Source organism: Somniosus microcephalus, chromosome 4 (assembly GCF_052327205.1).
Source record: "Somniosus microcephalus isolate GS21.2 chromosome 4, FLI_Smic_1.0, whole genome shotgun sequence".
Classification (NCBI taxonomy): Eukaryota; Metazoa; Chordata; class Chondrichthyes; order Squaliformes; family Somniosidae; genus Somniosus; species Somniosus microcephalus.
Genome location: NC_140990.1, coordinates 186,056,287 through 186,067,558, shown reverse-complemented (window position 1 = coordinate 186,067,558; position 11,272 = coordinate 186,056,287). Strand labels below are relative to the sequence as shown.

General features: G+C 49.9%; 1 protein-coding gene across 1 annotated transcript; it reads right to left on the bottom strand.

Annotated features, from left to right (window-relative positions):
• Positions 1–6,160: 6,160 nt before the first annotated feature.
• Positions 6,161–9,492, bottom strand: LOC147120075 (tripartite motif-containing protein 3-like). Its single transcript, XM_085984197.1, has 2 exons — positions 8,107–9,492; positions 6,161–7,066 (listed from the first exon to the last, which is right to left on the bottom strand). The coding sequence occupies exons 1-2, from the start codon at positions 9,490–9,492 to the stop codon at positions 6,356–6,358; spliced, it is 2,097 nt and encodes a 698-aa protein (XP_085840323.1). The 3' UTR covers positions 6,161–6,355.
• Between the last annotated feature and the right edge of the window lie 1,780 nt (positions 9,493–11,272).

Genomic DNA, 11,272 nt, shown 5'->3' with positions numbered 1-11,272 from the left:
AATTTACTGAAATAGTGTTCTCTGGTGATTCCTCTCTCCCTCCCAATTTCTCTCATTAAAACAAATGGTGGTTTCTCTCCCATTGTATCTGGCAGAAGGTGGTCAACATTATTTTAAACCTTCATTCTTTTGGGTCTTGGCATACTGGGATGACCCCATTACCTACATGCACTAAATAAGCATGGCCACGGGTAATGAGAAAACCATCCCAATAAGTGGGGCAAGTAACTCAAATAAAGCATCAGGTTGGTTTGATCAGGTGAGCAGGCCATTCCCAAGCCTATGGCGAGTCTCTCTGTCACAAGAACCCCGCATTTGATTCTGATGCAGCGAGAGAGCTTTACAGCCTCAGTCCTGTAAAATATTGTCACAATTGTATTGCAGTGTCCTATTTATTAATAAAAGGTTTAATATTTTGTAGTCTTGTGAAAATTGTTTAAAAAGAAATTGAATATAATTCTGAAACTTGTACAGAGCATTGTTTAAAACGGATGCTGTATATTGAGGTGCTTCACAGTATATTGGATTATTGTGACCCACGCTGGCTGCAATAAAGTGGAACTCCCACCTCCTCGAGGATTTTATTGTTTTGTACCTGCAATTCATTACGTCTCTTTTATGCATATCTGAAGCTACACCTGCTCATAACATAAAAATTGGTACATTAAGAACGTTTGAAAGGCCAGCTCCTTGCATGTGTATGAGATCAGCTCCAGCTCAGCTGTGTGTGTGTGAGCTCAGCTGTGTGTGTGTGAGCTCAGCTGTGTGTGTGAGCGCTCACGGCTGTGTGTGTGAGCGCTCAGCTGTGTGAGAGCTCAGCTGTGTGTGAGCTCAGTGTGTGTGTGTGTGAGAGCTCAGCTGTGTGTGAGAGCTCAGCTGTGTGTGAGAGCTCAGCTGTGTGTGTGTGAGAGCTCAGCTGTGTGTGAGAGCTCAGCTGTGTGTGTGAGAGCTCAGCTGTGTGTGAGCTCAGCTGTGTGTGTGAGAGCTCAGCTGTGTGTGTGTGAGCTCAGCTGTGTGTGAGAGCTCAGCTGTGTGTGTGAGAGCTCAGCTGTGTGTGTGAGAGCTCAGCTGTGTGTGTGAGCTCAGCTGTGTGTGTGTGAGCTCAGCTGTGTGTGTGTGTTCCCATAATTGTGAGCACTTTTAGACTTCACAATTTAATCTTTTTTTCAGAAAGGGAAAACAAAGTAACATTTGAATTTTCAGTGACCATTTCCCCAAAATACTTGTCACTTGACAGTGTCACCCTTACAGAGATACTCTCTACCTTACTCCATTCCCTCCCAGCACATACTAGCACACCACCTTCCCCAATACAACTCAGCCCCTTCCCTCCCTATCACCCGGCCCCCATCTCAATACAACCCCCCCCCCCCCCCCCCGCTCAATACAACCCAGCCTCCCCTCAATACAACCCGGCCCCCCCTCAATGCAACCCAGCCCCCCTCCCCACTTCAATTCAACCCAACACTCTCCGCCTTCCCCACCTTAATTCAGTCTGGCATCCTTCCCATTCCCCTCCTTTGAACTGGGACACTCCTCCCTACAATTCTATCAGTTCAAACTGCCCCACACTCTCCCCCCCCCCAGCCCCCGTTCCTGACGGCACTCTTTCTCCCCTTATTTCCGCCCCCCCCTCCTTAGTTAAGGCTGGGACTTTCATTTCCCCCTTCAAAGCACCACTCTCAACTTACACCCTTTCCCCTTCACTGCCATCCTTTCACTCTCCTGTCAGTGCTGCTCCTAACCCAGTCTCGCGGGTCTGGTCACTGTCAGTGAGTCAGCTGGCAGTGGGGCCGAGAAGAGGGGCCCAGTCCAGAGGAAGGGGTGTTGGAGCAAGACTACGGAGGGGTTTGCAGATCGTGATGATTTCGAATTCAATGTGTTGGGAAGGGGAAGTTGGGAAAGTCGGGGATGATAGGTACACATTTCTTTTTATTCATTCACAGGATGGGGGCGTCGCTGGCAAGGCCAGTTTTTATTGCCCATCCCTAATTGCCCTTGAGAAGGTGGTGATGAGCTGCCTTCTTGAACCACTGCAATCTGTGTGGTGAAGATACTGCCACAGTGCTGTTAGTAGGGAGTTGCAGGATTTTGACCCAGCGACGATGAAGGAACAGCGATATATTTCCAAGTCAGGATGGTGTGTGACTTGGAGGGGAACTTGGAGGTGGTGGTGTTCCCATGCGCCTGCTGCCCTTGTCCTTCTAGGTGGTAGAAGTCACGGGTTTGGGAGGTTCTGTCAAAGAAGCCTTGGCAAGTTGCTGCAGTGCATCTTGTAGATGGTACATGGTGCGCTGGTGGTGGAGGGAGTGCCAATCAAGCAGACTTTTTTGTCCTGGATGGCTCCTTGAATCTTGTTGGAGCTGCACTCATCCAGGCAAGTGGAGAGTATTCCATCACACTCCTGATTTGTGCCTTGTAGATGGTGGAAAGGCTTTGAGGACTCCGGAGGTGAGTCACTTGCTGTAAAATATCCAACCTCTGACCTGCTCTTGTAGCCACAGTATTTATGTGGCTGGTCCAGTTACGTTTCTGATCAATGGTGGCCCCCAGGATGTTGATGGTGGAGAATTTGATGATGGTAGTGCCGTTGAATATCAAGAGGAGGTGGTTAGACTTTCTCTTGTCGGAGATGGTCATTGCCTGGCACTTGTGTGACGCCAATGTTGCTTGCCACTTATCAGCCCAAGCCTGAATGTTGTCCAGGTCATGTCTGTGGGTAGTGGAGTTCTGGATGAATTTGAGTTTGTTTAGGGTGGAGTTTGAGGGAAGATGAAAAGACCGTCAGAAGAATCGAGTAGTGACAAAAGCATAGGTGAGGGTTTGACAGACTGGATTACAGTTTGAACCTCAGCATGAGGTCAAACCTTAACTAGGTTTACAAACAATTAGGGTTAGTCTGAACAGACACAGCCAGGGAGGACAATTGAATCTGGCTTGGGGTAGATGGAATCGGGGTTAGGGTGGACGGGGGCTGGGGCAGACTGGGCTGGGTTTGATACGAAAGTGGAGGATGGAGCCTTGGGGCAAACTGGAGCTGCTGAGACAGGAGTTATTATTGAGACTACAACAAGTAACTGTGGAATGAGACCGAAACTTAATAACTCATACTACAGGGAATCCAATGGCTGACTTTATCTGTAACATGTTTAGTGGAGTTAAGGGAGTTTGTCAGGCAGGATCTTCTGAAGCTGGCTATTTCACAGTAAGTTATTCTGGTTCTTACCTGGGAATATATCCCATTTTCCCACTGTGTGGCTGTTTATCCTTTCTATTCAATATTATAGTTTGTAGTCCCACTTTCCCTCCTTCCAGAGAGATCTCTCAGTAATACTCAGTTGGTTTTAGATCTTCCTTCATTCCCATTTTAAATCCTATTGCTGTCCTGCTCCTTCCTAGTGCTAATGCTGAATTTAATCATGTTCTTTTTCTGTGATGCTAGACAATGAATGTTAAGACTTGTATTTATATAGCGCCTTCCACAACCTCAGGATGTCCCAAAGCACTTTACAGCCAATGAAGTACTTTTGAATTGTCGTCACTGTTATAATATAGGAAAAGTGGCAGCCAATCTGCAGACAAGATTCCACAAACAGCAATGAGATAAGTGACCTGATATTCTGTTTTAGTGAAGTTGATTGAGGTATAAGTCCCTGACAACAACTCTTACTTGAAACGTGCCGACAGTCTAGAGAGATTAAAACAAAATAAATATAAAATCGTTACCTAAGGATATACAAAGAGCCATGACTCAAACATGTGTTGCTCTGGCTCTGAAATGTCAGGGTGGGATCAAGCTAGTGCATGTAATGGAGCCCATCCCATTTAAATCAATAGAAGGAAAATCTGGTGAGGTGTGTTCTGGCTGTGTAATCCTCTTGCTCACTACAACTAGGCAGTACTTTATACCCAAGCATTACAGATGAAAATATGCCCCTTTATTTTTTTTTGTACAAAGGGAATGAACAACCCATTTGTTCCAACTGTAAAAGACTGTGGGCAGCAGCCATTGCATCTGTGGGCGGCGGCCCTCAAACGGGACATTTGGAAGAGTAAGAGGCGCTGTCCAGGGGGAGACTCTTGCCCACATTGTTCCGATCCGCCTTCTCCCAAATTCAGTGTCAATGGAGAGTCGCTGGCCAGCTCAGTCCTACTGTCCTGATAGAGGACACGTGTGGGAGAGGAGAGAATGGAGATACATTTACCATAAAATGCATACACAAACCAAGATGGGGTGCAGCAGTAGAAGTGTCAGTAGTATGCTTTTTATTATTCATTCTTGGGATGTTGGCAAGGCTGGCATTTAGTGCCCTGAAAAGCTGGTACTTGGCCATTTCAGAGGGCAGTTAAGAGTCAACCGCATTGGTGTGGGACTAGTGTCACACATAGGCCAAAGGACGGCAAGTTTCCTTTCCTAAAGAACCAGTTGGACTTCTATGACATTCCGACAGCTTCACGGCCACTTTTACTGGTACCGGCTATTTATTTCCAGAATCTTAAAGCTGGATTCAAATTTCCAAATTGCCATGGTGGGATCTGAACTTGCGTTCTCTGGATTATTAGTCCAGTAACAAAATCACTCCACTGCTGTATAATATGCCAACGAAATGTGTGGAATAATGGAGCAGTGGCATCCGGTGTCAGTAACTGGTCACTGCATAATTCTGTTTCTCATTGCCAGTGTTAGCTGGGGATATTGTCATCTGTATGTTGATTCATAACAAATCCTTCACACACACCGCTTAATAGAACAATATTAGCTGGGCTCACGGTGACTCCAGATTTCTCAGGTGCTGCCTAAAGCCACATCCTGGGTAAATGTCTGCAACTTAAGTGCACGGGGCTGTCCAATGCCACACAGCCTCTGAGTTTATTCACTTGCTCCCGACCCCCGGACCCCCCATCCCATCGGCCCCACCTCTTACCCCCCCCCCCCCCCCTTTCCGGTTTTGGGTGGAGACTGTCCTGGATTATTAAAATGAGGCTTGGGAGTTCGAATGACCCAGGCCTCCCGCCTGGAACATGCCCCAGTTAAAAATCGACCACTTAATGTCTAGGCTCATATGTGACAAGTGGACCTTTGGCAAAGATCCCAAGGGGCTGTTGATACCCGTGGGGAACTATCCTAACATCAGTTATCTCAGGAGAACAGAAAATGGGCAAGTGGATGAAAAAAATTTCAGTGGACCAAATCCCTTCACGTCCCACTGCATAAAGTTCCAGTTTTAAATGTAAACTATCTGCCTGTTTTCAATTTTTTATGCTCAACAGTCTATCAAATGTCAAGTGAGGCTTGTTTTCACCACAATTTCAGTTCAGTGCCTGTCAAGGCCATGATGAGGGGCAAAGCATGGATTGAGAATCACCTGGTGGGGTATCTCAGCCACTCTGCCATTGCTCCCCCTCGTTCTTGTTTCTGTTTGGACCGGATCACCTGGTGAACGTCCCTTGGTACAAACACTTCCCAACTGCTGAGGCTTTTCAGCCTCAATCTTCTGCCCCGTTCTCTTCTAAATGCAGACTCATGCTGGATTGTGGGTCCCTTACCCAACCGTTTCCACCCTTCATGGGCGAGTCCGGACACAGAGTAATCATGGCTACTGCAGTCGGGAGTCACAGCCCAGCCGGTCTGGTCCTCAGCCAATATCCGTACCCTTGGACTTCCAGCAGGAAGGTAATCAGCAGACCCTGGCTGGGTGCAGCCTTCCCACTGCTGGCCCAGCTGAGATCAGCTGACACAGCACAGGCCGGAGTCCAAACCCGAGACCCTCCTGCTCTGAATAGCTTCACATTGCGGCACATGCAGCATTTCCCCACTGATAATGGGGGGGGGGGGGCAGTGACTGATCCAACGGTCAGTGAGACCAAGTTGAGTTTAGTTCTGAAGTTGATGCGAGTCCCTGGTTGCAGTGGACGGTCCCACAGGCAGGGTTTAGTCGGGTTGGAGTGCTGCACTGTTGGACTTTGCCCCTGTGCTGGGGCCTTATTTGAGCCTTCAAACTCGGACAGATGGGTTAGGGTTGCCAACTCTGGTTGGACATATTCCGGGAGGTTTCATCACATTACCTTCTGCCACCAATCACCCCGCCCACCCAGTCAAACAGTCTCCCACCCCCAGCTCCAATATTTTTATAACTAACAAATGAAAGTGTTCAAAAAAAAATGGAAACACAACTTTTTTTATTGCCGCTGTGCTTTTTCTCCTGTGTTTGCTCACAACAGTACCCTGGAGATCAATCTTTAATTCCTGGAGACTCCAGGACAATCCTGGAGGGTTGGTAACCCAAAGGTGACTCCGCCCCACCCAAGCAGCAGTTCCTTCCACCGTGGACCCCACAAATCCCGAACCTTCACTCTAAAATGTCTGGATCCGATGATTCTCTCGGTCACTGATTATGATATCTCCTGCGCAGAAGGCCACACCCTCGAGACCTTTGACCTGTCCGTCCCCCGACCCCCAGCTCCCAAATGCCTGCAGGAATGTTCCGTCTGGCCGGAAGAGCTGGACCCGGTTGTTCCCGCTGTCTCCCACCAGAATGTTCCCCTCGTGGTCCACCGCCACGCCGCGCGGATACTTAAACTGGCCCAGGGCCGTGCCCTCGCACCCGAACTTACTGACGAACCTCCCGGACTTGTCGAAGATCTGCACGCGGTGGTTGCCGCTGTCGCTGACCACCACCTGGTTCCGCGGGCCGATGGCCACGTAGTGGGGCTGGTCCAGCTGGCCATCGCCCGTGCCTCGCCGGCCGAATTTACGGACAAAATGTCCGTCCAGGGTGAAGAGCTGCATGCGGTGGTTGTCTTTGTCGCAAACGTAGATGAAGCCCGTTCTGTCGACGGCAACGCCCCAGGGGTAACTCAGGTGCCCGTTGCAGACACCTTCCCGGCCAAAGGCCCGAATGAAACGGCCCAAGCTGTCGAAGACCTGCAGCCGGTGGTTGTAACGGTCTGCGGTGATGATCCAGCCCTGGTTACCGACGGCGACCCCAGCCAGGCAATCGAACTCCCCCTCACTGCTGCCGTAGGACCCGAAGCTGCGTAGGAAGCGGCCTCCTCTGTCAAATATCTGTTTGAGAGAGATCACAGGAGGCTCAAGGGCTGCTATCGTTTGCTGGGGAAACTGCAACCAGGGATCTCTCAGCTGATTTCAAACATTTATTTGTTAGCCTTAAAAGATCACACCTTGAAGTAAAACTCCTCTTGCGCATCCCTGATTTTAATCACTCCACCATTGGTGACCGTGCCTTCTGTGTGGGCTCACTGCGTATACTATCGATACTGGGCTCAGTGTTTGTACTATCGATACTGGGCTCACTGTGTGTACTATCGATACTGGGCTCACTGTGTGTACTATCGATACTGGGCTCACTGTGTGTACTATCGATACTGGGCTCACTGTGTGTACTATCGATACTGGGCTCACTGTGTGTACTATCGATACTGGGCTCACTGTGTACTATCGATACTGGACTCACTGTGTGTACTATCGATACTGGGCTCACTGTGTGTACTATCGATACTGGGCTCACTGTGTACTATCGATACTGGGCTCACTGTGTGTACTATCGATACTGGGCTCACTGTGTACTATCGATACTGGGCTGTGTACTATCGATGCTGGGCTCACTGTGTGTACTATCGATACTGGGCTCACTGTGTGTACTATCGATGCTGGGCTCACTGTGTGTACTATCGATGCTGGGCTGTGTGTACTATCGATGCTGGGCTCACTGTGTGTACTATCGATACTGGGCTCACTGTGTGTACTATCGATACTGGGCTCACTGTGTGTACTATAGATACTGGGCTCACTGTGTACTATCGATACTGGGCTCACTGTGTGTACTATCGATTCCCAGTTACCTCTGCATTCCAGATGTCTGGTTATGTGTTTGTTATTCCTAGCCTGGGCCTCCATTCTACAGATACATAAGAACATATGAAATAGGAGCAGGAGTAGGCCATACGGCCCCTGAGCCTGCGCCACCATTCAATAAGATCATGGCTGAACATCTACCTCATCTCCACTTTCCCGCCCTATCCCCATACTTGACTGACTTTGGTCTACAGGTTAGTAGCTGACGGAACGTGTCATTCACATCTTACCTGAACTCTGTGATTACTGCTGTCCGCCACCACCAGGTGACCTTCTGGGGTCACAGCCACCCCTCTTGGCCAGGTGAAATGACCCAAGTCACTTCCTTTTGATCCAATTTTGCATTTCATGCACCCTTTCTCTTGATAGTGGAGTAGAAGACTGTGGCCAGTCAGTCGGAAGCCCAGCAGATAGTTGCCAATGTCCAGCAGCTCAATCACCAGAGTCTGGGAGTCAGTGGGGCCTAGCGTGTTGGGCCTTTGCCCTGCCTGTGTCCTTGAGGTTAAAATGTTAGTGGCTGTCCTGGGCAGGAGGCTGGATGAGTTGCTTATAGACGGTGGGGAATACATTTCAATGGTGTTTGATGTTGAAGTGATGCTTGGATATGACCTCTGAACTCCTTGACCTCTGGATAAACTAGAAGAGATGAGCTGTGAAGGTGTTGAGTCTTTTGTAGCCCAGGATACAGATCCAAAGTTAACAACATTAGAATAAAGACCAGCACTGGGCACAAACCTGAGAACTTTCAGCCGCTCCTGTTCGGGCTTCTCCAGCTGCCTCACTTGGTCGATCAGCTCCTCGGACTGCTTGTGCAGCTGCCAGAGCTCCGTGCTCGGGAGGCTGCCGTTGTCAGCCAAGCTGCTGTCAACACAGTCGCAGTGGCTGGAAATAGTGGCCAGCCCAACCTCCAGGTCCTCCTGCTTCCTCCAGAGAGTCCTGTGCGCACTCTGTACCAGGCTCTCCGCCTCCAGAATCAGCGCCCGCTCCCGCTCCTTCAACTCAGCAACATACCGCTCTGCAATGCGGCTGATCTCGGCTCGCACTGCCTCGCCATTCTCCTTCAGCGACACGGATTTCTGCTCCAGTGTCCCGAGAGCACCAGAGAGCTTGGGGATGGACCTTCTCAACTGGGACACCAAGCTCCTGAGATCCAACCGCAGCCGCTCCACGTGTAAGCAGTGGCAGGAATGGCAGAGCTGCTCCTGGCAGTGGTGGCATGTGGCCAGCTCCTTCTCCAGACCACACGAGCCACAGGTAAGGGTCCCTTCAACGGTCTGGGTGGAGATTTGCCCTATGGGGATCTCCAAAAAGCCGAGAATGGTTCTATTGCTTGGGAACCCGGCGATGCCTTCTCGGGGGATCCTGTGGACCATCCGACACTCGGGGCATTTCACCTTCCAGCTGACTTGGTCCACCAGGCCATTCAAGCAGGGTTCTTGGCAGAAGGTGTGCTGGCAGGGCAGGAGCTTGGGCCTGGTGTAACGGTCCAGGCAAACCGAGCAGGTCAGCAGCTGCTCAACCAAGTGACGGTTCATTTCCCGCTCTGTGCAGCCTGCAAACGACAAAAGCACAGTTACAGCACCCACCCCTGCTGCATTGTAACTCCACCACCTCATGTCCAATTCAACTGCCCGGCCAGGGGGCACCCGGGAAGGAGTAAACGGATCTCTTCCAGGTCAACAACTGAGGGCTGTATTTGACCTCAGCACCTTCAGGCTCGGTAAGGGAACAGCCACGGTTCCTACACCTGATCGTTATCCAATCATCCGTACAGGTGCACACATCAGCTAAGAATAGGATTGGGTCAACTATGATGCCCCATGGCTGAATATCCTAGTCAGAGTCCCTGTGAGAGCACCTTCAGGAGAGATGGGGAGCAGAACCCGAGGCAGAGTCAACGCCTTCATGGGAGCAGGAGAATATTGCTGGAAAAAACATGACGCAAATGTTATATTTCAAGGCTGATTTTCTGTTTCCCAAGATTTCCAATCAGGGCTCCATCAACCATTGTCCCATCCAGCATTCCCCGGGCAGATACAGCACAGGTTAGATACAGAGTAAAGCTCCCTCTACACTGTCGCATCAAACACTTCCAGGGCAGGTACAGCACGGGTTAGATACAGAGTAAAGCTCCCTCTACACTGTCCCATCCAGCATTCCCAGGGCAGATACAGCACGGGTTAGATACAGAGTAAAGCTCTCTCTACACTGCCCCATCAAACACACCCAGGGCAGGTACAGCACGCATTAGATACACAGTAAAGCTCCCTCTACACTGTCCCATCAAACACTCCCAGGGCAGGTGCAGCACGAGTTAGATACAGAGTAAAGCTCCGTCTACACTGCCCCATCAAACACTCCCATGGCAGGTACAGCACGGGTTAGATACAGAGTAAAGCTCCGTCTACACTGCCCCATCAAACACTCCCGGGGAAAGTACAGCACGGGTTAGATACAGAGTAAAGCTCCATCTACACTGTCCCACCAAACACTCCTAGGAGAGGTACAGCACGGGTTAGATACAGAGTAAAGCTCCCTCTACACTGTCCCATCAAACACTCCCGGGGCAGGTACAACATGGATACTACAAGCGCCATTGGTCCCCTGGGTTAGAATGGGTGGGGAGGGGAGGTGGGAGTTCCTTGAAAATAATGAGTTAAGTAGGAGAGGGTGTGATGACTGATTTGAACGCTGCGGAGATGCAGGGAGGATGGACAGAAGGTGGGACAGGGGTTTGCAGTTTAGGTGGAACAACAGTGGAAGGTTCAATGGGGCACCTACCATAGTATGGTCAGCAACCTGGCAGTCTTCTTCCCCGTCAACCTCCTTCAGTTCAAGCCCTCAGTACAAACTGGTTCTCCATCCCTCTAGTTTTAACTGCCACACTTCTCTCCTGTCCCTCATTTAATGCTGGCACTCTCCTTCCCCAAATCCCAAAGCATTGCTCCCAGCTGGAATACTTTTTACTTGTTGCCTCCTTCCATTCCCTATCATTCCAATGCATTCATCCTTCCCTTTCTCGATAATTCCCATCCATTCCCTTCCCCATCACTTCTCTCCCATCCATTCTTCCTTCCCTTTCCCATCCATTCCTTCTCCTTCATCCCCATCTATTTCTCCTTTCCTTTCCCTATCATTCCCATCCATTTCTCTTCCCTCTTCCCTTCCTATCCATTCCCCCTTTCCTCTCCCCTTAATTCCCTTATTCCTCCTACTTTATTCCCATCCATCCCCGTCCCCTCCCACCTGCATTCCCATCTCTCCACTCTGATTCTGGACCCTGGCAACACTGTTTCAGGGTGAAATGCTGACAGTTGGCAGGTTGTGTGGGAAAGGTCAGATATGGGAGTAGATTTCAGTCTTGGGCAGATTTAGGCTTTATAAAAAGGTAACAGG

Excerpts from the sequence above, each read along its gene's own strand:
- LOC147120075 (XM_085984197.1), bottom strand. The coding sequence starts at position 9,492 with ATGAGGTGGTGGAGTTACAATGCAGCAGGGGTGGGTGCTGTAACTGTG. Across the intron at positions 7,067-8,106 it reads GCAGTAATCACAGAGTTCAG|ATATTTGACAGAGGAGGCCG; the intron begins GTAAGATGTGAA and ends TCTCTCAAACAG.